Source organism: Gossypium hirsutum, chromosome A13 (genome assembly GCF_007990345.1).
Source record: "Gossypium hirsutum isolate 1008001.06 chromosome A13, Gossypium_hirsutum_v2.1, whole genome shotgun sequence".
Taxonomy (NCBI): Eukaryota; Viridiplantae; Streptophyta; class Magnoliopsida; order Malvales; family Malvaceae; genus Gossypium; species Gossypium hirsutum.
Window position 1 is genome coordinate 7,154,749 of NC_053436.1, and position 25,407 is coordinate 7,180,155.

The 25,407-nt window shown below is 29.8% G+C and overlaps 1 protein-coding gene and 3 long non-coding RNA genes across 6 annotated transcripts; 1 reads left to right on the forward strand and 3 right to left on the reverse strand.

Moving 5' to 3' along the window:
- Positions 1-2,026: 2,026 nt before the first annotated feature.
- Positions 2,027-3,860, reverse strand: LOC121212250 (uncharacterized). The gene is made up of 4 exons (XR_005907412.1): positions 3,754-3,860; positions 3,592-3,655; positions 2,535-2,629; positions 2,027-2,430 (listed from the first exon to the last, which is right to left on the reverse strand). It is a non-coding gene; the product is annotated as an uncharacterized lncRNA (long non-coding RNA).
- A 1,023-nt stretch (positions 3,861-4,883) lies between these two features.
- LOC121212251 (MADS-box protein SVP) lies at positions 4,884-11,588 on the reverse strand. 3 transcript variants are annotated; one of them, XM_041084664.1, is made up of 9 exons: positions 11,402-11,588; positions 10,658-10,919; positions 8,864-8,945; positions 7,785-7,846; positions 7,603-7,702; positions 7,158-7,199; positions 5,928-5,969; positions 5,720-5,838; positions 4,884-5,262 (listed from the first exon to the last, which is right to left on the reverse strand). In XM_041084664.1, the coding sequence occupies exons 2-9, from the start codon at positions 10,837-10,839 to the stop codon at positions 5,244-5,246; spliced, it is 648 nt and encodes a 215-aa protein (XP_040940598.1). In that variant the 5' UTR covers positions 10,840-10,919; positions 11,402-11,588; the 3' UTR covers positions 4,884-5,243. The 3 variants fall into 3 exon arrangements, with proteins under 3 accessions (XP_040940598.1, XP_040940597.1, XP_040940599.1); XM_041084663.1 differs by having other exon boundaries at positions 10,658-10,869; positions 11,402-11,587; XM_041084665.1 differs by lacking the exon at positions 11,402-11,588 and adding an exon at positions 11,152-11,352 and having other exon boundaries at positions 10,658-10,869.
- Positions 11,589-17,602: 6,014 nt separating this feature from the next.
- LOC121212253 (uncharacterized) lies at positions 17,603-18,751 on the reverse strand. The gene is made up of 2 exons (XR_005907414.1): positions 18,219-18,751; positions 17,603-17,926 (listed from the first exon to the last, which is right to left on the reverse strand). It is a non-coding gene; the product is annotated as an uncharacterized lncRNA (long non-coding RNA).
- Positions 17,920-18,549, forward strand: LOC121212252 (uncharacterized). The gene is made up of 2 exons (XR_005907413.1): positions 17,920-18,107; positions 18,196-18,549. It is a non-coding gene; the product is annotated as an uncharacterized lncRNA (long non-coding RNA).
- Positions 18,752-25,407: the final 6,656 nt, after the last annotated feature.

Here is a 25,407-nt window from a genome sequence, read left to right on the forward strand (position 1 = left end):
TATTTTTTTACGAATTAGGAATTTTTGCAAATGGAAATATATCTCTCAAAAACTCTAACAGCAGTGTAAAAGAGTTTCCGATCCACCCTCCCAAACATTTTAAGTGAAAAAGACAAATGAAGAAGGACAGTTTTGAAAATTTCGATCCCTCGTAAAGTTCTTTATTCATTACATTAAGTAACTTGTAGAACTTCGCCGCTTCTCCATTTGGCTTTTCATCAGGTGCACTTCTTCCCGTTTCAGTAAAAACATTTCCACCAATATCACAATCATTTGATTTAATAATTTTAGGTGGAAACGATTGCAAACCATGACTGTGCATATTAAATGCATCCCACAACATACCTTCCGTGTCATCTTCTCTAACAGACTGATGGTAAGGATTATGAAGATAAGCCGGATTAATCGTTGAAGAGGTTTTACGAGGTGTATATTCTCCATCAAAAATTTGTTTTTTATACCCCTGAATAAAGCCATCAATAATTAGATTCGTAGACAACTTCACGAATATGCCAAGTAATGTTGCCACACTTTTTACACGGGTAAAGAATCATTTTCTCTTGGCTTGCATTTTGAAATGCAAAATTTAGAAAATTTTGTACTCCATTTCGATAATTGTTGCTTACCCTTGACAAATCTATCCAACTCTTATCCATTTCGTAGTTCTTGAAGTCTAAAGTTGACAATAAACTACGATTACTTAAGTGTTCTGAATAAATCTAATTCATGTTTATAATATGATTACTTAAGTGACCTAAATAGATACAAGTCAAATTTCAATTCTAATTTTTATATTATGCTCAAATTTATATTTCAATGTTTATAATATGATTAATTAATCTTAATTTTTTATTCCGTAAATTTAAGGCTGTAAATAAATAGTTTATCAGTTGGATATTTGTTTATTTATATTTGTTTGTTAAGATGAATAAATTAACATTAATAAAAATTTAAAATTTGTTTATTAAATTAACCTAATATAAATGAAACATATCCAAACTAATTATCTTCATTCTAGTAATATCACAATGAGATATGTAAGATATTATGCCTTAATTCAAAAACTAACATGGATTTATCTCAAAAAAATGTTGTATTAGATTACAACATGTAAGTAATACGAAGTACTTACAAATTCAGTTAATGAGAGCTTAAAATGGAGTTGTTTGATTAGGCAATTCAAATGAGCCTATTCAGTACTTCTTTTGTAGGGATCTAATTCACTCTTTCAATAAAAAACATAATAAATAAATGATAAGATAAATTATTGTATTTATCTACGTGTATTTCATGTTATTTTTTAATATTTTTTTAATTTTTTAATTATTTATTGACGTGATATATAAGACAAATATTGTCATATTAACATGAAATATACATGGAGCTTAAAAACAATTTAACTCTTTTAAATAAAAAAATTAATAGCAAAATTTAGTTTTAAAAAAATAAAGGTCAAATTGATAAGAGAATATAAATATTAATAACTAAATTTGTTATTATATTAAAAGTTAAGATGATTATTTTGAGAAACACTTTGAATACAATGTCGTTGTAATGTGATTATGTAATAGTATTGTTTTTTTTTATTCATTGTTAAATAAAATCAAATATATCTATACCTAAATAAAAAAAAATGTGCATTAAAAGGTTCATACTTTAGGGATTTTAATTTTTATACTTAAAAAAATAAATGGTCATACTTATTATATTAATACTTTGTTCCATCGTTAATACTAATTAAAACCCAACCATCTATATATATTTTAGAAGCAAATTATTATAAATTCAATAAACATATGATATATATTAAGCAATTTTTTCCGAAAAAAATATTTAACAAATTTTAAGCAAAATTTGATAAAAATAGTAATTTTAAAAAAAATATATATTTAACCCTTATTTTTTTCCAATTTCGGAAACAAAACTCAAAATTTGTGAAAATAGAAGAATGATTTATGGAAGCATTTTATATGGAAGCATTAGTCTCCCAATAAAACGAGATTTATGTACTAATGGAACAATATTAACTTTTAACTTTAGAGAAGGCCAATTATTAGCAATCGTTGGCAATTGTTATACCCTATAAAGACCATGCCAAGAGACCCTCGCCAAAAAAAAACAGTACTTAATAAGGAAGGCCATCAGATCTTAAACAATTTTCCTAAGAAGACTAGCACTTGTGTTCATCATTTCCTAATACCAACCCCTCAACACAAAATTATGCCTTGACTGGTTACATAAAATCAACTTAGACACCCATAAATCTAATCAACCATGACCCTATTTTAAATTTAACCTCTAACACAAAACTATGTACAGGATCTACAATGAGAATTAATCTGTAAATGAAAATTTGAATAGTTAAAGATGTTTTGTAGGAGAATGAACACCAGAATGAAACTGAGCTGCTTGTAGTCCTCGGAATTTGGTCTGAGAGAAGCATAACATAAAGTTTGGCAAATAAAAGCTTCACTTCACATGCTACTTAAAGAATATATATTTCTGCGTGTCAAATAACAAGTTTATTTCCTCACCTTAATGTCTGACAGTCTTAATGGTCCATCTGCTCCAACTTTATTTCTTTGGTCCGTTGACCAACTGTTTGTAGCCTTATTTTGCTGATTGTTAGCTGTAAACAAAAATCATGGCCAATCATTTATTGTGTGCTTTTAAAAACAAAAACAGAAACCATGCATAAATAGGCATAGCAAGAAAGCAAATAAGGACATTACAACCTCTTTTACATGACAGTTCACTGTTCAATAAAATAAAATATCATGTTAAAGGCAAATAAGGACAGAAAGCATATGCATCAATACCATTAAAGACTGAAACTAAGCTCTTTCTATGAAAGTTTACTTTTCAATTCATTCATACTAATAAACTTTTCAATTCATTGTATAAAACAAACAATAGGTTGTATAAACTAGTATACTTTTCAATTGATTGTATAAAACAAACAGAAACTAAACTCTTTCTAAGACAATTTACTGTAAATTAATCCATATACCAATCCATTTCTCAATATCTAACAGTCATATTTTATCCAGGTGAGATATTTAGAATCCCGACTCTTGCTCCAATCTATTAAATTTAAATATATTAATCAACAAATACACAAAAGAATGCATGAATAGATTAAAAGATTTAATTTATAAAAAGACAGAAGAAAAGAAAAGAACAAAAACAAAGAGTGCATAGATAAGAGCAAAATTATGAACAGTGTCTTTAAATTTCTCCTCATCAAGGAATTGAAGTATAAGGAACACAAGTTATCTACTAAGTACAACCCAATCCAAAAGTACTCATTATAATTGAGACTAAAAACAATAAGATTCATGGAGTTTAATAAGATTTTTTAGTTCAAATCCGAAGTCAAAACCCTTAGATTCAGAATTCAACAAATTGATTCTTCTTTAAAATTATTAATTTATTTTGACTTTGATAATATGGATATGAATTAAGTAATTTGGAGCGAACTCGTAAATAAATTTAAAAAAAAATTACAATTCCAACTCGTAAAGTTCAACAACCCAATAACTTATCCAAAAAAAAAGATATAAAAAAATATAGAATGAAATTAAAAATTACCAGATTAATTGCATAGATCGGGAGAAATTTTTGGAGAAAGTGAAGAGAACGGCAGGTCATTTTTCTGGAGAAAGCAAAGCGAAGCAAAGAGAAAAGGGTTAGGATTTGAAAAATGAGAAAATAAATTAAGAAACAAACAAAATGAAAGACATAAAAACTTACACAGCGATGCAGCAGAGGACTGTCGACGGCGATGTGGTAAACTATCGACAACGATGCAACAGACGGTCGGGGAAAATATAAGGGATTTGGGGATTTTTTATTTGAGGAAAAAACTAATTTGGGGAAAAAACTAGAGGTTGGGGAAAAAAACTAGAGGTGTGCATGGGCCGGGTCGAGCTAGGTTCAGGCCGGGCCCAACTAAAAATTTAGGCCTGTTTGCTATGTCCAGGCCTGGCCCAGCCTGAAAAATGGGCCTAAAATTTTGCTCAAGCCTGGCCCGAATAAAAATGTTAAAACCGAGCCTTACCCGGCCCGCCCATATTAATTTTTATATTATTTTTATATAATTTAAAAAAATATATAAACCATCCAAAATACTAAAAACATCAAAATAAATATTTCTCAACAAATTGAAAATAAATTTAAAAAAATATGTATACTTAAATTAATAATAAAATAAGTTTTATACAATATCCAAACAATAACAACAAAATAATAGCAACATAATAGTAAAATAGTAGCAAAATAAGAAAAAATAATAATAAGAAAATAATATTAAAAAACAATTTTTTTGTCATTTAGTGAATTCGGGCCGGGCTAGGCCCAAGCCGAAATTGTCTTACCCGAGGCCCGGTCTATTTTTTAAACGGGCCTATATTTTTGTCCAAATCCTCTCACATTTCGAGCGGCCTTCGGTCAGGTCGAGTGGACTGACCAATGCACACCTCTAGAAAAAACTAAGGGATTTGGGGAAAATTTTTAGGGGAAAAAGATAAGGGATTTAGGGAAACTAATTTAGGAATAAAACTAAGTGTAGCAAAAATGGCTCCGTTTCGTCAAAATTAAAAGGATATTTTGCGGCATTTTTCTCATAAATGCCACTATTACTTTACTTTTGAGGCGTTAATGAGAAAAATACCATTAATACTTTATCTTTTGCGATTTTTTTCTCATAAACGCTGCTATTGCTTTATTTATTGCAGCGTTTTTCGGTTAGCGTCACTAATGTATAACATTTGTGGCATTTTGAACTAAACGCCACTAAAAACACCGCTAAAAGCTTAATTTCCTGTAGTGAAAGCTTAACCACAAGGATTAAGGTCCTGAACAAACATTTTTCTAAACTATTATATAATCAATCTGGTTTGCAGCTTTTTCTTTTTTCAAATAATTGTAAATCCAATGTTAATTTATATACACTTCGCTGTATGATGCAAATTTAGACCACAAAATGGGCTCTCGTCACATGAATTATACACCGAATTTATTGTAATGGAGGTTTTCCGGAAACAAATTACCAACTCATGATGAACAAACTTTATTATCTGCCATAAGTTGGTTATAAATACATACTCATACATGCGTATACACCAGCCACATTCTATATATTTACTGATACACACACGCCATTGAAGATAATAAAATCATGCATGGTGATGATGATGATGACTTTTCGACACCATCCCCTCTATCCTTTCAAGTTTCAACAGTCAGTTAGGGTAAGGTAACCTGCAACAAGCATTCAAACATGCACTCAGCCAAGAAAAACACACGTACCCACTCCAACCCTGATCTATGATACCAACAAACAACAATTCTGACACTTCGTCTATAACTTCATAGGTAATTAAGCAGCTCCAATCTTTTTTGCTTTTTAAAAAATAAGTATAAAGGGCTCCCATTACTTGTGCTATTGCTATTTGCTAGCACTATAGCATATGCTAGGTCTAGTTCTAGTTTTAGTCCCTTGTGTTCTTTAGTTTAATTTGGGATAATTTAGTTTACTACTTTTATAATGTCATTAATTTGTTATTATTAAAGTGATTACGTGGATATAAAAAAAAGATTTAAACGTACTATGTAAATTTGAACTTCCTAAAATCAATGTCATTATTATAACATTAACAAACATTAAGGCTTTCACTATTGATGTATTTGTATGTGTGGATGTTAACAAGACACTCACCCCAGTCTAAGAGAAATGTCAGAGCTATAGCTTCTCCATGCATGGCCGTTGCACTCTGATGGCTGGCCTAGGCCTTGCTGAGCCACAGTTGGTTGGACCACATGAGGTGAATTCCCCATCTATACCAAAATCAACTTTGCTGTCAAATGAAAATGAAAAACCAGGAAACTATAGGAAAAGTTTTCCAGATGATACAATATACACTTACTTTCTCTTTCAATTGCTGGTTTTCTTCCATCAGTTCTACTTCCTTCAAGTTCAACATGGATAAATAATAATAATTTGTAAGTGCTAAAGATCATTTCAGCAGCAAAGAGAAGAAATAAATATATGGAATAAAGTATGGTTTAATTATGAATAAGTTAATTCCTTTATTTTAAATTTTTACAATTTAATAATAGTGTTTTATGAAAATTAAAAAGTTAATTATTGTTAATAAATACATGAATTTGAGCTACTGAGTCGCTATTCTGTTACATATTCTTTGTATATAAATTACTACACTGCTGATTTTTAAGTTAATGATTTATAAAAAAGTTTAACAATATTATCTAATCTGATAATTTTTTTAATTTTTGTAAAATACAACAATCAAATTATAATAAGCTTCTCAATATTCATAAAAAAGAAGGATGAAATACAGTGTCTAAGGAAAACATTGTTCCCTTTCTCAAGTTCCATATCTTTTCTGTTAAAGAATTTTCACTCAATGTTAACTGCAGTAGGTGAGAATGTCGAATATGAATCTATACTTAATATTGGTATGTTTATATACAAATATTTTTAAAATTATTCATACATAAAAAAATTATACCTTATAAGTATCTATATTCAAATATTTATCAAAACGGACAAGTATGATATGAGAAATAAAGTGTTTATTAAACAAACAAGATTAACAAATAGGTCAATTTATGATTTTGATCTTTATATTTTAGATTTGACATGATTCGGTTATTCTATTTTTGATTCGGTTATTCTATTTTTATTATGCTATTAGTCAATTCAAATAGTGAACATTATTATTTATCTAATTAAAATGTCAACATTGATTATTTCCTAAAATCACACCTTCCAACATATGTAAAAATGATAAATTTGAAAGAATGCTTTTAGAACAAAATTCATCTCCATATTTTACTCGGAATGGTTAATGATATTAATTTTCTAAATTAACTAACAACTTTATAAAGTTAGAAGGGTTAAATTATGCCTAATTAAAGTAAAAATAAAAACTAAATTTCAATTTGAACATAATAATAGAGACCAAACTATAATTTGACCTAAAAATCTTCGTTCCAGAGATTAAGCTGCGAACTTGTCTGTTACAGTCACATAATATCATCAGATACTCTAATTTATTCATTTTACTATGGAACTTATATATATTGTATATCATACAGAGTATCAACTATTGCAAGTTAGCTACTTCTATTACCTTCCTTTTAAGGATGCTGATTTCTTTGAAAAATAGTTCATCCTGAAACAGAAAAAAGTAATCATCATTAGTTAAATTACAATCTGCAAAAGCTTCCAATGGAAGCTACAAACTGAGGGTGTAAATAAGAATAAAAAAGGGATAGGGTAACATTTAATTTTTAAATTTGTTAACGTTTCCTTCTTTAATTTTTTTTATCCATATTAGTCTTTAATCTTGGCAACTTTTTTAATCTTGTACTATTTTTAGCTGATTGATGTGGCACAATATTAAAGTGTCATGTTATCATGTCTAAAACTTGAAAACATTGTAAGTTCTAAGATTAATGTGGACAAAAAGAAATTTTGGGACTAAAAGTTGAAAAAAGGTTACGAACTACAAAAATTAAATGTTGTTTTATCCCACTTAAAAAAAATGATCTGGGGTGAGTTGAGGCATCAAAAACCTTTGTTTGAGTGACTCGGTTAAGGCCTCCTTCAAGTAATTTCTCTAGATGTTTTAATTCTTCAAGATCTAACCCTTGAAGCTCCTCTCCTCTCAGCTGTCTATCAATGAAAAGGATAGCACAACATCATCATGCTATATAAAACTCATACAACAAAACAGCTATAATGTTCATATTTTTACCTCAGCTCTTTGGTCTTTTCTGCTATTTCCTTGCCCAACATGGCACATGTGCTACTTTGAAGCTAAAACAAGAAGAAAAAGAGCAGATTCTTAGCATAAAATGGTTTTCATCTTCCAAGCACATGAAGGTAAGAGGATTTTGTTTTAAGCTATTTCATGGGACACCAATTTTAAGTTGGAAACGTGCTGCTGAGAGTTGCATTTTGAGGGCCTTAAATTTTTAGTCACTGAACTTTAGCAAGATGACTTCACATTAAAGTGTAAGTAACAGGTACAAATAAGTTTTTGTTCAACACAGATATATTACATCTTTTTAAATGTTTTTTCATGCATTCAAAGGTTCATATAGGGTTCTAAATGAACTGAGGCAGAATAAATGAATCTCTATTTATGTTTATTTGTTTATTTTAAATTTATTCGTGTTTGTTAAAAACTTTAACATTATGTTCGTGTTCGTTTATTTAAAATGGTATATTCACTTTCATCCGTTTAAGTTAAATAAATTTATTCGTGAACATTAAATATAGTAATAAATATGTTTATGAACATGCATGTTCACAAATAATGTTCATGAATAATAATAAATAAAATAAATAACTACATATTCTTTTAGATGTAAATTAATCAAGTATAAATTTTAATTATTATTTTATATATAAATAATAATGTTTTTAATTATATAATAATAGAACAATAAATGAGTTTCAAATGTGTTTTAAACAGTTTCATAAATGAACATAAACAAACTTGTATATGAATATAAATAATCAAAACAAGTTTTATTCGTGTTCGATTTGTTTAACAAACAAGCCTCAAATATTCATATCTAAATTTGTATTGATTATAAATATTTTAAGAAAAATAATCATACCTTAAGAAATTTAAAGTTTAAGAAGTTAATATTGCAGGTTTCACACAACATCACAACATTGAATACCCTAGTCAAGATTCAAACGGTGCTGGTTTGGATAATGCATGCATGCAAACATATATATATTACATGGGAAACTTAAAACAAAGGTCAAATATCAATAATACAAACAATAAGAGAAGGATGAAAAGATGTTCAAAGTTCCAACCTGAAGCTCAAGGGTTGAAATTGGATCCAATCGATCGATCCTTTCTGACTGCAGATTTCTCCTTTCAATCACCTGCCTTGTACTAGGATATAGCAAAAGAATTTGATATATTGCAAAGCAAAATAGGGTTATTCAAGGAGCAATTTCTAAGTATTTATAAACCATATACATATAGCATATAATAATATAGGGCATGACCCAGTCAGGCTTTCTAGGTTTCCATGCCAGTAGTAAATTATAATTACATTTATTTTTAATAAAATTATTATATCATAACCCAAACAAACACACACAACAAGCCAAAGACTTGAAGCCTGTAAGAGATCGCCAAGTAAAAGAATAACAAGCAAAACAAGAGAAAACCATCATAGACAAAGCTCAACAAGCAACATGTTAAAGAAACATTCTTAAAATACACAAAAATCCATTATGAACAGTTGCTTAATTAGTTTATGGAGAGGCTAACACTGATTATTTATAGAAGAACCTATCAATTTGCATGTATCATTTCTGGTGAAGTATATGTAGTTGTTGTATATATAGACTATATGTGCATAATAGCAAAGCTATGCTCACTATCCACTTAAATTAGATACTTGCATTAATTTTTTTTTATTCAGTAGAAACCTTAGTGTTAAATAAATATTAAAGCTTTTCTTTTAACTGGCAAAATGAAAAATAGTATTCTTATCAAATAAACCAACAAGGCACAGGTTATTGATTTAACTGATGACCAATGCAATTAGTTTTTCCAATCAATTATTTAAAATGTCAAATCAAAAACATTATTACTATCAATTCAGAAAACTTTTTGAGAACTCCGACTATTTCTCCACAGGTTTAAACTACTATGTTTAGAAATTTAATTATTTGTCTTTTCAAATGTAAACATTATTACTACATTATTACTATGTTATGAATTTCTCCATAGCATTTCATCATTATTGGTAGTATTATTTTCGGAATTAAGTGTACGGGTAAATGTTTAATATAAGAATATTTAAAATTTTAATTTTTTATATATTTTAAGAGTATTTCGAAGATTAATTTTTATATTCATATTTTAATATACATCAAAACGTAAATGATAAACACAAATATTTAAAAAAAATTAAAGAATCATAACAACATAAAAAAAACTTGTATTCTATATTTTATGAGGTAGAAAGATATTCATATTGGGATTTCATGCTGAATGATAAAATAAAATTACCTGAAAAATAAAGTATCAGTGTTGTCTTCTACTTACATTAACAAAAGATACATGGAAATGATCACCATTTATCTAGACAGAAGCTTAGTCATAAAATATGGATTCAACAAATATAAAACTTTCATGTGAAAACTATTGACTTAGAGGTTTAAATAGCAATCACGAATTTAATCTTTTATTGCATCCATTTATTATGATCATAACTATAACAAATATTATGACAATCAATTACAAAATATCGAAGAAAACTAGCAATTACAATATTTGCTATTACAAAATCCTGGTTTTGACATCATCTTACATAAATTATTAAAGAATATTTTTTAATATAAATATAAGATCCTAGTACATTCAGTCATTATTAATTTATACTTTTTAGCGCAACTTTCTTGATTCTAAAGATCTTCACCCAATGCAATTATATATTTTTCTCTCTACCTCTCACAGACCTACACACTATAATATGTACCAGCAAAGCAGACTCCTAGGTAAAACCAGTAAAAAATAGAGCAAATTTCCAAGCATGAACATTACATATAATATGTTATATGTAGAGAAAGACTGAATTAATTTAATTTTACCTGGTACTGGAGTATTCAAAGAGCTTCCCAGCATTTGAAAACACTAAGAGAGCTATCTCAGCATCACATAGAGTTGAAAGCTCATGAGCTTTCTTGAAAAGCCCTCTTCTCCTCTTGGAGAAAGTCACCTGCCTAGCCGCCGTGTTGTCGATCTTCTTGATCTGAATCTTCTGCCTCGTCATTTCGCTTCCTGGGTTCGAATTTATCGAGACCTTTCGAACAAATTCGAACCCAAAGTGAGATATTTAGTTAAAAAGGATCTCTACAAAATCCCCTCCAATTTGATATTTAAATTAACATATGTGTGTGTTATTCAAAAGAAAATAAAAACAACAGCACATAGAAACCAGAAAGAAAATTCAATCAAAACAAAAAATCCTACATTAACCCTTAAAGAACATCACATAAAAACACAAAACAGAAAATGGGTTTTGAGTTTATTAACAAGAAATCAAACGAGGAAAAAAACCCAAAAAAAAAAAGGTATTTCTCACCACAAAATCAAGCTAAATACAAGGCAGAAAGCAAGTGTTAAGAACTGAGATAAGGGAAAATGGTCAGTGATATAAAAGGAAAAGGGATTTCCAAATTAAGCTAGCATAATCAAATAACTTTATAAGTAAAAATAATAAAATATAAAACCCTAGATGGGGAAAAGAGATAGGACTAGAAAGGAAATAAAGCATAGAGTGGCCAAAAGGGGGAAAACAAAAAAAGAACTGAAAGAAAGGAATCAAAACCTACCAATCCAAGCTCATTTAGCAATGAAAATGGAAGCAAAGAACAAGTGGGATTGGGCAGAATTTTTCTGAGTTTAACCTATATATCTGCTTTTATGAGTGGCGACACTAAACACAAAGAGTCACAGACAAAAGCCACCAATTGTTTCCAGAGAGAGAATATGGGAAAAGAAAAGAAAGGCAAAGAAAACAGAAGCAGAAGAAGTAAAGATATGGAAAGATTCCATTTTTATGTGCTAAATAAGGTCTGAATTTTTTATTTTATCGAAATTTGATGTTTATATTTGAGACAAATTGATAAATAGGTCAAATTGAATAATATTGTTAAACAAAATTATAAAGAATAATTAGCAGAGATTACCCATTCAAATTAATGTGTTTGCAAAAAGTTGTATCAACTTTTAAAATTTCCTCAAATATAATAATCAAATTATCACAACTTTAAATAAATGATTTAGCTTTTTAGTTTTCCTAAAATTAAACCTAAGAAGAATGAAACAAACAATAACTAAATTAATATTTTTCTTTAAGGTCAAATTCTATTGGAGGTCCATGTATAATATATTTTTATTTTAATTTGATTGTTTTTTGGTTTTTGTACTTAATTTTCAATTTTGTTAATTTCTTTAGGGTAGCATTTGGAAACATTGATTTCAAAATAGCGGAAATTGATTGATAACAGTAACACAGTGGCCATTTTAGGGGGCTGGCAGGGGCTCCGGCCTTTAAAATAGAAATTTTTTTATTTTAACCCTTTAAAATTTTTAAAATTTTAAATTAGTAAAGATAAAATTACACTTTAACCCCTTCTAAAAATAATAAAATTTTGATTTAATCTTTTAAAAATTATATTTTTACTATTGTAAAAAATACAATTTAATTTTGGTCCTCCTAAAATAATTTACTGGCTTTGCCCCTGACACGACTAATGTAGCATTGATGATTATTTCTCAAATCCATATAAAATTTAAGAAATTATTGAATGCTTATTATTTAATAGAGAATTCAAAATCTTAAAGGAATTTATTAATTTCAAAAATTCAAACTTTTTATACTTTCTATATATATATACACTAATTTTATTAATGAAATTTAAATTTAAAATTTTCAAATTCATATTCTATACACAACATCGAATAATTTAACTTAGATTTTTTTAACATATGATAATGGAACATATATACGTAAAAAAAAGTTATTGTACAAAATCGAGGTTGAAAATATGAATTTAAAAAAGAAGAGAACAAGGAAGGATGAAATTATAATAGAGAGATTGAATACGTAAAATTTGAATAGTACAGGGACTTTTTATAGAATTTCACCTTTTCTGTTTTAGTTTTAGACGCCTTGGACCATGTTGAGTAGCTGTCAGAAAATAGTGACTGATTTGTACCCTCGTACCAGTTTACGTCTTCAAGGCCTCCAATTTGGCTCTCAGATAATTACATCCTATTTATGTTCTTATTTATATGTAAATAATGATTTAAATAAATAATATATTGATGGGTCTTAAAGAATATTCTAAAAGTATGCATTAGCAAATTTCTATAAATACTTACACCCGTTTAAAGCAATGGTAGAGTTGTTCTCATAATCACCAAGGCTTAAATCGGCAGGACATTAATAAATGAAAGCCTGTAAATAAATAAATAAATAAATTTGGAAATTTCATGATTTTTGTGGTCAAAAGATATTTATTGAGAATTCACTGGGTTCGAGTTTTTGAGGGAGCAAGTGATACGTCTTTACTTGAATAGCTTTCATTGAAACTAAGCATATGGTATGGATATGTCCTTACTCTGCGTGTGAATAATAACCCTTTAATTGTATGTTAAAAAAATTGAAATTAAATATTAATGTCAAACTTCTTTTTTTGGAAATTATGGGTATCGTTTATAAGATCTACTTATTTTTTCAAAATTTGTAAGAATGCAAAATTGTTAAGGGGTCGACTTTTTTGGGAAAAGTCTTCAAAGAGTCGTCTACCGGGTATATAACACTTCCCCTAACAATTAAGGTATTGTTTGTTGATAAATGTGTTTACATTATATTAAACATGTAACTGTTTTCTATGTATTTGAACAATGAATAAATAAATAAAGTTAATTTCATATTTCACTATTATACCTTTTGTGTTTTCATCTTTCATGTTTTGCATACATATCAAAGATTGTGACAAGCAAATATTAGCTCATTATCTAAGTTCAAACTGATGATAAGTGGCACTGTAAGAATATTTACATTGCAAGAAAGACAACTTACTTCAGTAGATAATCTAAATGAGTCTGTAATCTCGTAAAAGAATTAAAGTGAGCATTTGATTCAAATACTTAGAAGGATTATTATGTCGTCTACAATTCCAATTAGGGAGATGACTAGTCTTGGATACCGGAGCAGTTGACTCCACGAGTAAAGACATAAATGTATTCATTGAAAGAATGATAAATTGGACTAGAACCAAGATGCATTAATTATGAATCCGTTTGTGAATTAATTCACTTGTGACGTTTATCGTTTGATTTACCTAAATCTTGAGTTAGTCATTGACCATACATATGTAACTCATGTGCTTTGATATAAGTGGAGGCTTATGCTCTGAAGATGATTGAGCCCATAGCCAGTATGTTAGGTACATGACTTGTGTATGACATGACTTTACAAGCAACAATGAAATTCATAGCTCAATTAGAGAGTTAATGTTATCCTCTCATTGACATTGTGTGGATTGATAAAACAAACAATCTATTGCAGTCATTTGTTGACAGTGATCATATTAATCATTAAGAAGACACAACGGTGACAATAATATAAAATATGATTATATTGAACGAAGAGACTTAACTCAAAGGAATCAATGATATCATATGAGGGTAACACACTAATGATAAGGAAATTGGATAAAGCAGATTAATTTCTTCTGTAAAAAGTATACAATAAGAAATTTTCAATCATGGTACTTCTTGTGGACTGACTCCATGATTAAGTAATTTCGAATTTTTGAAACGATGCTTTTGGACATAATTGCAATTACTAGAGACTAATTGTATATGTCCATTGGTCCCTCCGCTAGCTCAACAAAATCTCGATCGAGCTGTATTTGAATAAAAAAAATTCTACAACTTTGGAAATAATTTAATTGATTTGATTTATTCACTACAGGAAAATAGGACAATAGCGGCGTTTTTAGTGGCGTTTGGACAAAAAACGCCGCAAATGTTATACATTAGTGGCGCTAGATGAAAAACGCCGCAATAAATCAAGCAATAGCGGCATTTATGAAAAAATCACCTCAAAAGGTGAACAATATCGGCATTTTTGGTCCAAATACAGCTAAAGGTTGAGAAATAGTGGCATTTTTTGTCTAAACGCCGCTAAAGGTTAAGCTATAGCGGCGTTTTTGTTCAAATACTACTAAAGGTTGAACAATAGTGGCGTTTTTGGTCCAAACGTCGCAAATATGATTCTAATGGCAGATTTATAAGCTCTGGATTGTGATTTATTTTGTAAGACAAATATATATATGGTTTTGATAAACAAGTAGAAAAAATATTATTGGTGTAATGCAATTGCTATTAGCCAACAGGTCAGACGTCACAGTGACATATAAGACGAGAATGTCAAAATTGAATATTTGTTTCGTGTAGGGTAATCGACACTCGTTTCAATGTGATTCAATTTATTTTTATATTGTTATCTTATTTTTATTTTGAATTCGATTTTATTTTGATATTTGAAACCAACTTTATAAAAAATAAAAACTACACCATTCACTTAGCTATGCGAAAGTTAATTTCATTTTAGTGACTTAATTTTGAAAAGTTACAATTTGATAACTAAACTATTTAGAAGTTTTCATTAAGTTACCAAGCTGTTAAAATCAATGTTGTGGCTTTCTCTAAACCTTAAATCTCAAATCATGAACCCTTAAAACTTTAAACCCTAAACATTAACCCCTAAACATTGAGCCTTAACCCCTAAACCACTAAACTACAAACCATAAACCCTAAACCCTAAATCATAGGCCATAAACCCCAAACTCTTAAATTATAAACCCTAAAACCTAAAAAATAAATTTGATATGGATATTGATGTGTGTATATATATGGATATTAATGTAAAAGCAAAAAACAAAACAAAACAAAAACAATAAAAGAGGAAAAAAAAGTGAAATGGCAAAATGATGCATTTGGAAAATGGAAGACTAATTAATATATCAAAATATTAATTTTCCTTTTCAATCCAACGTATATTTCAAGTTTATTTTTAGGTTTATGAAAATTATTTTTTCGGAATTTATAATTATCTCTCTCAAATTATGGTTAGCATTCTAATTTAGTTCTTTTAAAACATTTTATTTGAGTCAATATCAAATAACCAGTGTATTATCAATCATATTATTCTATCATTTTTCTTGTTAGCTTGGGCATTAAAAGTGGGCTTATATCTAGATTAGGGTATAACATAGAATTAAAATTTAATTAGGTTGAGCAATAGTGGCATTTTTGGCTCCAAACACAGCAAAAAGTTAAACAATAGTGGCATTCTTGGTCCAAACACCGCGAATATGTATTAAAAGATTGCAAAATATTGTCGTTTTAAGCTTTGTTTTTAGTGGCATTTTTACTAAAATGCCACAAAAGGATATCCATTAGTGGTGTTTTCACAAAAAAACACCGCGAATATGTTTTAAGAGTGTGTAAAATGCTGTCGTTTTTATCTGCCTATTAGTGGTGTTTTTACTAAAACGCTGCAAAAGATATTCGTTAGTGGCGTTTTCACAAAAAACGCCGTGAATATGTATTAAGAGTGTGCAAAAAAATTTCGTTTTTATCTGCCTATTAGTGGCGTTTTTACTAAAACGCCGTAAAAGGATATTCGTTAGTGACATTTTCACAAAAAACGCTATGAATATGTTTTAAGAGTTTACAAAATGCTGCCATTTTTATCTGCCTATTAGTGGCGCCACAAAAGGATATCCTTTAGTGGCATTTTCACATAAAACTCCACAAAATGGTTTTAAGACTGTGCAAAACGCTGCCATTTTTATCTGCTTTTTAGTGGCGTTTTTACTAAAACGCCGCAAATATCGATTATGAGTTTACAAAATGTTGTCGTTTTAGCTGCGTTGGTGGCGTTTGTGATAAAAGCTGCAAATTTTAATTCAACTAACTTAAACGGCGTCATTTGTTTAGCCCTGAATTTCCCTAGTTTTCCACCAAATCAGATTTCCCCAATTTTATTCCCCCAATTTCCCAATTTCTTTTCCCCTATTTTCCCCAACGGCATCTTCCCCAAATTATTTTCTACAACTCCCAATCCCCAACTGATTGAAATCCCCAATTTCTGAAATCCCTTTTCTCTCCGTCGCAGCCTTTTCTCTCTCCTATAGCCTATTCTCTTCGCTGCTGCCACTGGAAATTTGAGTCCTATAGGTATTTACGACTGACTTCCCCTTTCTCGTATTTTTTGTGTTTTGGGTTTGGATAAATGGCTTGTCATTTTTTGTAACATTGGCTTAGAGGAGAGCTCAATAGATTCACTTTCACTATCCATTTACATGTTTTTGGTTTTGGTTAGTCTTACTGACTTATTTGCCATCTATGTTATTCGAGTTAAATGAGATGAGTGTTGGGTGTGAATTCGAGTCAAATTAGATGAGTGTTAGGTATGCATATATGTATATTTTGAAATTTGAAATTTATGCCTGAATGTTTTGTCATAAAAAATTATATGTATATTGTATATTTTAAACTGCTGCTTTCTCTGGATACATGTTATTTCCCTTAATGTTGCTTAGCGAATCTCTGTATAGATGACCTTGTATAATATTTTTACAGTCAACTGCAACAGAAAGTAGTCTTTTCGATCAATTGATAAACTGCTGAGAATTCAATCCTGAAGCAGCCCCAGTAACTTGCAGCTTTTACTTCTTTGCAGCCTTTACTTCCTTGTGGACTTTAAGAGGTATGTATATTTAATTTACTAAATTTATTAGTTGCAGCAAATGTTCATCACTTTCTTAGTTTAATTATTATGATTATTATTAATTTAATGAGTCCATGAATGAAATCCAAATCTGATGTTAGCTGAATTTACTGTAATTGAATTCATCACTTTGTTAGCTTATATTTTCAATTTGAAATGATTGCAGAAAATGATCAAATTCTCTTGTTTTTTTTTCCTTTCTTAACAAGAACAAGCCAAATTTATTTTCTTATCAGATAATAATTGTTTTTTTCTCTAAGTTAATTTTTTTAAAATTGTTTAATAACACTGTAGTGGCCCAATTTCGCCCAGGCCCATACCAAAATAAAAAGTAAACAAACAAATTAAATACAAGTCCATCCTACAGCAGCCCAATACAAGCCCAAATATTTTTTTTTCAGAAACAACAAACCCTAGGCTACCCCTTGCACTGCAGCCCCACGTTCAGCATCCCTCCACCATGCACGTAGGCACATCAGGCATGACCCCCAGCCCGCGTTGCACGCCCCACGTTGTGCACTCCTCCTTCACGTCCTCACAGCACCTGCGATTTGAGCAAAGAAATAGGCAGAAACTGCTTGTATTTTGGCTATAAATCCTTCGAATTTTTTCATTGTAAAGGGGGGATTTTTGACCCTTTTTTTTTCAGAGAAATAGAATATGGATACAATAGCAATATACAAGGAAAACATTAAAATACAGAGAAATCAAATCAATTGAAAAAGGTTGCGGTTATTCCTTTTCTAATTTATCTTGTTTTTTTCTCTTCTTTTTTTAGTGTGTTCTTACTTTGTGATTGCAAAAAAATAACAGAATAAGGAAGGAAGAGGGCTTACCAGAACACGGCCTTGAATCAAGGTTGAAAACCCATTTTTTAAGTGCTGCTAGCCACCGAGTGTGGTGGTGTTTCAGTTTTGCGGTGGGGGGAAAGAACCAATCGGCGCATGGAGATTGGGATGTAGCCTTAGCAGAGCAAGAATGGGAACGCTTTTTTTTAATTTGATGCAAATGGTTTTGGGCAAACAAAATGGTTTAATATTTTATGTATAATAAAATGGTGTTGTTTGGGTTAAATGGGTAGGATCTGCACATTCTAGCCTAAAATGGGAAATTTCATGATCAATCCCCATCTTTTGCACCGCTATTTAATTAGGCTCTATTCATTTTTCTTATTTGTTTTTAAATTTTTGCCCGGGAATTTGGTGTCAATTACATTTTAGTCCGCATTGAAGCACCGTGTTTTGGAGATTTGGGTTATTTTCATTTTTAATCCTCGCTCGTTTGTGCACATTTTCATATATTATTACTTTTTTATAAATTATTTATATTAAGTTTATTCATTTCATATATTATTTACCTAAATTGACGTATATATTACATACTTTAGTCTTTTATATATATTATTTATTTTGAAATTTCATTTATGTATTATTATTACAAACATTATCTATTTTTATTTTTATTTTTGATGCATTTCAAATTTTCTTGTAAATTATTTACTTTATAATATTTATTTTAAAGTTCATTTATATATTACTATTTAATATATCTTTTTTTTCTACTTATTTTAAATTCTTATATCTATGATTTGTTTTAAAACTTTTATATTATTTGTATGGTAATGTTTTCAAATTTTCCTCTCTTCCTTATTATTCATTTTGTTTTATTTTAAAACTTGATATTTCTTTAGCGCAATTTGCTCGGAATTTCCTCTAAATTGGCTTTTAATTCATTAGCTTTCGATTATTAACGTTGTATTTATATGATATATGATATGTCGCTATTGCATGTATCTTAATTTGTTCCTTTGTGTTTTCCATAATTTATTCATGTAATATTATTGCCATGTATTTTCATTTTATGTTCAATGCTATGCTTGTATTTTTGTTATTTCATTGAATTTTAAATTCCAAATTTTCACCCAATATCGGTTTTGCAACTATTTATTTGAATAACTTCCAAAACAAAGGCGAAGTTTTGATGTTTTTGAAATTCGGGAAATCATGCCCTAACATGCTGGGTTTCGATTTTTTTTGCCTAAAATAATCAAACATCCCTTCAAAATTTCATCTATGTTTTCTAAATTCTAAAATAAGGCAATATTTTGTGTTTGGAAATCTGAGAAATCGTGCCCTAACGTGCTGGGTTTCGGTTTTTCGTTGGACTAAATAATTGAATATCCTTTTGTAATTTTTAAATCTAAGAGTCATTGGAAATCAAGAATGGATTTTGATTTCGAGGGTTTAGGTTATCGTATCCTTACGTGCTGGATGTGATATTCTATTCTTTCGGAACAAAGGAATCTTAATGTCGAACTCGAGTTATTCAAATGTTTTAAAAGAAACCGTATTTCAAAATAATTTTCAAATCTTAGACATAAGGACATTATTTAATTAGTTTGGTACTAATTCTGGGCGTAACAAGGGTGTTAATCCTTCCTCGTACATAACCAACTCCCGAATCCATTTTCTCAAATTTCGTGGCCCAAAATTGATGTTTCAATAAAGTAAAATGTTTTATTAGGTGGCCCGATCACACCTAAACAAAAAAGACCAGTGGCGATTCCGTTTTCGTTTTTTAAAGTTGATCCCCGTTTCTAAAAATGGTTTCGACAACACGAATTAGAATGAAAAAAGAATATTCATTAGCAGCCTAAATTGATCAATTTAAATAATCAATGTTGATATTTCACATGAGAATGGATATTTAAATCTTATATTTTACATGGATATTCAAAGATATACAATAATATATTTTTATTTCATGTAATATAAAACAATTATGGTATTTTATAATATGATATTTGTTTACTTATAAATTTTAATAGTTTCAATTATAAAAAAAAAGCGTAATTAAATTTTGATTGTTCTTGTTAAGAAATAAAATTTGATAGTTTTAAATAAAAAAAAGGCATTTTCGTGATAAAAAAGAATGACATTTTAATTTTATTCAAAAAAAAATATTTTGCCTAATACATATTAATATAAACTTTATTCAAAAAGGCATATTTTAAATTTAATTCTTAGTTGTCAAAATTATTATATAAACTTTGAATCGCGGATAATTAATATAAAAAAAGTCAAATACATATTTTGCCAAATTTAATTACTAAAATTATTTTACAATGCATAAGTTTGCAAAATAATACATTACAATGCTGGTATTTTTTGAGATATGAAAAATGATTTTTGGCAGATGAAGAATTAAAAGAATTATTAGGATGGAGGCTTTAACTCCTGGCAGTTATATCATATATGTAGCATAGCTTCCCTACCTAGCTTCCCTACCTATTATATCTTTATCGGAGCTTCCCTACCTATTATATGAACTGAATGAGTTTAAAGAAAGTGACTGACAAAGCAAAATATATATCATATCATAACTTACATAATTTACATGACTTACATAAATATATATCATATCATAACTTACATAACTTATATAACTTATATAATTTACATAAATATATATCATATCATAACTTACATAACTTACATAAATTACATGATTTAATTGAATTGAGAACATTTAAGTAACTGTAATTTATTATCAACTTTAGACTTCAAGAACTACAAAATGGATAAGAGTTGGATGAAATTGTCAAGGGTAAGCAACAACTATCGAAATAGCGTACAAACTTTTCTAAATTTTGCATTTCAAAATGCAAGCCAAGAGAATATGATTCTTTACTCGTGTAAGAAGTGTGGCAACATCAATTGGCATTTTCGTGAAATTGTTTACGAACATCTAATTGTTGACGGCTTTATTCGGGGTATAAAAAATGGATTTTCCATGGAGTGTGTACACTTAGTAGAACCTCTTCAACGATTAATCCGACTTATTCTCGTAGTGCTTACCATCAGTATGTTAGACAAGAAGACATGGAAGGTATGTTGCAGGATGCATTTAATATGCATAGTCATGGTTTGCAACCGTTTCCACCTGACTTTATTGCATCTGATGATTGTAATATTGGTGGAAATGCTTTTACCGAAATGGGAAGAAGTGTACCTGATGAAGAGCCAAATGGAGAAGCAACGAAGTTCTACAATTTACTTAATGAAATGAATGAAGAACTTTATAAAGGATCAAAATATTCAAAATTGTCCTTCTGCATTCGTCTTTTTCACTTAAAATGTTTGAGAAGGTGGGCCGAAAACTCTCTGACAGTGCTGTTAGAGTTTTTAAGAGATATGTTTCTGTTTGCAAAAATCCCTCATTCATGCAAATATATGAAGAAATTGATAAAAGATTTAGGCATTGGGTTCAACAAAATTCGTAGTTGCCCAAATGATACATGTTGTACTGGGGTGATCGGAAAAGCTGATAGCCTTGTCATGTTTGCAGTAAATCTTTTTGGATGAATAGAAATACAGAAGATGTGAATGAGGACGAATATGAGGCACAGTCAAGAAAGAAGCCAATTAAGATTTTGCGATATTTTCCGCTAATACCAAGACTTCAAAGGCTTTTCATGTCGTCAAAGACAGCCGAGTCTATGATATGGCATCATGATCAACGAACCGATGATGGATTATTAAGGCATCCTGCGGATTCTTTAGCTTGGAAATCATTTGATAGTAAATTTCCAAGCTTTGCAAGCGATCCTCGGAGTATGAGGCTTGGGCTAGCATCTGATGGATTTAATCCTTATAAAATCATGAGCACTTCGTACAGTACTTGGCCTGTAGTGTTTGTTCCTTGCAATTTGCCTCCATGGATTTTTATGAAGCAATCTTCTTTTATCTTATCTATGATTATTCCTAGAGAGAAAGGTCTCGGAAATGATATTGACATTTATTTGCAGCCACTTATTGAAGAGTTAAAACGGTTATGGGCTGGTGTTGAGACATATGATGTACTGAGAAAGGAGAACTTTTATTTACGTGCAGCTTTGTTGTGGACTATTAATGATTTCCCGGCTTATGCCAATTTATCTGGTTGGAGTACCAAAAAACGTTATGATTGTCCTTGTTTTGCTGCGTAAACATGTTCGAAATGGTTATATAATAGGAAAAAGTTCTTTTATATGGGGCATCATCAGTGGTTAGATGGAAATCATAAATTTAGATTTCAGAGGACTCTATTTGACGGTAGTGAAGAGTCCAGAGGAGCTCCTGAGCAGACCATTAGATCTGAAATCTTGTTTATGTTAAAAGATATCAATTTTAGTTATGGGAAGATGAATCAACCACTCAACACGCAAACAAAGGGAAGATCGATGGATGAATCTGATCAAGAGGATTATCCTAATGAGGCAGACTTGTGGAAAAAAGAAGTATTTTTTTTGAGTTACCTTATTGGGAGCACCACATTTTACACCACAATTTTGATGTTATGCATATTGAGAAGAGTGTTTGCGAGAACATCATTGGGACAATTTTAAATGTCAATAGAAAATTGAAAGACAATCTTCAGAGTCGACTTGATTTAGTTGACATGGGAATTCGGCGTGATCTTCATCCCTAAGTAGTTCCGATGGGAAATATCAGTTGCCGCCTTCTGTTTTTGCAATGTCAAAGGAAGAGAAAGAAGTGTTTTGCATGGTGTTGAAGGATATAAAAGTCCTAGATGCGTATGCATCAAATATATCTCGATGTGTGAGTCTTAAAGATCGAAGACTATATTCCTTAAAATCACATGATTATCATATCTTGATGCAAGATTTACTGCCAGTTGCTTTACGATGTTGTATGTCAAAAAAGGTGACGTCCTGTATAATTGAACTATCTAATATAATGAAAGCTATTTATGGCAAAGTATTGAATGTTAAAGAACTTGAGAAAGTGCAAGATCGAGCCGCTTTGACTTTATGTAATTTGGAGAAGATATTTCCACCTTCCTTCTTCACTATTATGGCACGCTTGCTAATCCATCTCCCTCATGAAGCAATACTTGGTGGACCGATTTTCTATCGATAGATGTATCCTATAGAAAGGTGCTAATTTATTTGTAAAGTATTCATTCATTCACCTCTATACCTTTAGTTACAACTTTTGAAAATGTTTTATATCGTGTTTAGGTTTCTATGCAAATTGAAGTCTTATTGTCGTAAGAAGCGTTATCTAGAAGGATCAATTGTTGAAGGTTACTTGGCAGAGGAGTGTATGACTTTCTACTTTAGATATTTAGAAGATGTTGAAATAAGACTGAATAAACCAAATAGAAATGTTGGGCTCATTAATAATAACTTGGCCGAAGCTTATTTATTTCAAAGTTATGGATAACCAATCGGTAAAGTTGAAATTGTAGAATTAGATGATAGATCTTGGATACAAGCACATCAATATGTTCTTTTTCACCATGATTCAATTGAACCATTACATTAGTAAGTTCTAGAATTTGATAAATATTCATCTTTTTGATTTGTTTATCTTCTAACCAATTAAACCTCTTTTTAACATAGTGAGTACAAACGAATCTTGAGATCTCGTTCAAGCTCCCAAAGATTACAACATCGAGAGATTAATAAGTTATTCACAGAATCTTTTCATGAATGGTTAAGCCAAATGGTATGCAACTGAAGTTAACAAGTTACACATAATCGCGATATTTTGTATCAAATAATAATGTTTTCTCATAACATTTATAATTACTCAATTTACTTTTGATTCAATAGGTTTGGTGTGGGAAGGATGTCAATGACGAAGTTAAATGGATTTCCCAAGGTCCAAATAGAGTAGTAAAAAGATATAGTGCCTTCCTCATCAATGGATTCAGATTTCATATAAAATATCGCAAGAGATTGAGGAGAACTCAAAATTGTGGAATTATTGTTAATTATTCAATTACAAGTTATGCTAGTGCTAGGGACAGTAATCCTGTTGAGGAAAATGTGGAGTATTACGGACTTTTTACTGACAGTATTGAGTTGGATTACTATGGCAAATGGAAAGTTGTCTTATTTCGATGTGATTGGGCTGATGTTAACATTGCTTGCAGAATTTAAAAAGATCAATTTTGTTTTACAATGTTGAATTTCTCTCGCTTGATTCACACTAAACAACAATTGATAGACGAGCCGTATGTATTTTCTCCTCAAGTGAAACAAGTTTTTTATTCGAAAGATCCAACTGATGAGGGTTGGTACATTTTACTCCGAAACACCCTTAAAGACTTGTTTGACATGGGTAATAGAAGTAGAGATAACATCGTCCAAAGATCAGAAACATTGCCTTTTCCAAAACAAAACTTAAATGAAAATATCCCTAGTACTAGTACACAATTTCAATGGGTTCACCAGGATGTGGATGAAGATATTTACGAATTATGATGTAGTAAGATTTTATGATTTTTTAATTATATGTAATATTATAATTTAAATCTTAGTCTTGTTAAATATTTCAACTATTTTATATGTACTATTATTAATGTAATTAGTTATTAAAATTTCAACTATTTGATGTGTATTGCAGAAAAAATGCCTAGAAGAAGATTATGAGGTCTAAGTATTGTTTAGAATATTTTAAATTCGAAAGAAAAAAATAGTGAACAACATACTGCTATTGAATCTTTGAATGTTCTGGAAACACCTGACGAGCTTGTAGAAATTCAAAGTAATGTTAAATTTAATTTACATGTGTGTTGACTTTTTATTATTGATTTCTTTTTCAAATTCTTATATTATATATTTTTCAGCTGAAAGTTGTGGGACACACAGAGGTCGACGACGTACGCTACTTAAAGATTTATACTAGTAAAATCCTATCGAACGTGTCAAAGTATCTAGAAACAATCTTGGTCAGCCGGTTGGATCAGAAGCTCGACTTTTAGCAGGATATTTGAGCCCTATAGCACGAAATGCCAATATGTTGCCTATCAACTACGAATCATGGCATCAAATGGATGATAGTAACAAAAATCAAGCTCTCGATAATATTAAGGTAACAAAACATGAATGTAATTTATAATACTTTGGTTTAAGTTTCATTTATATTTACTTTCTAAACTTGTGTTTTTTTAGGGGAGATTTGCTTTAGAGGTCTCGGATACTTATATAAAAAAGGTTTTGGGAAAAAAATGGAA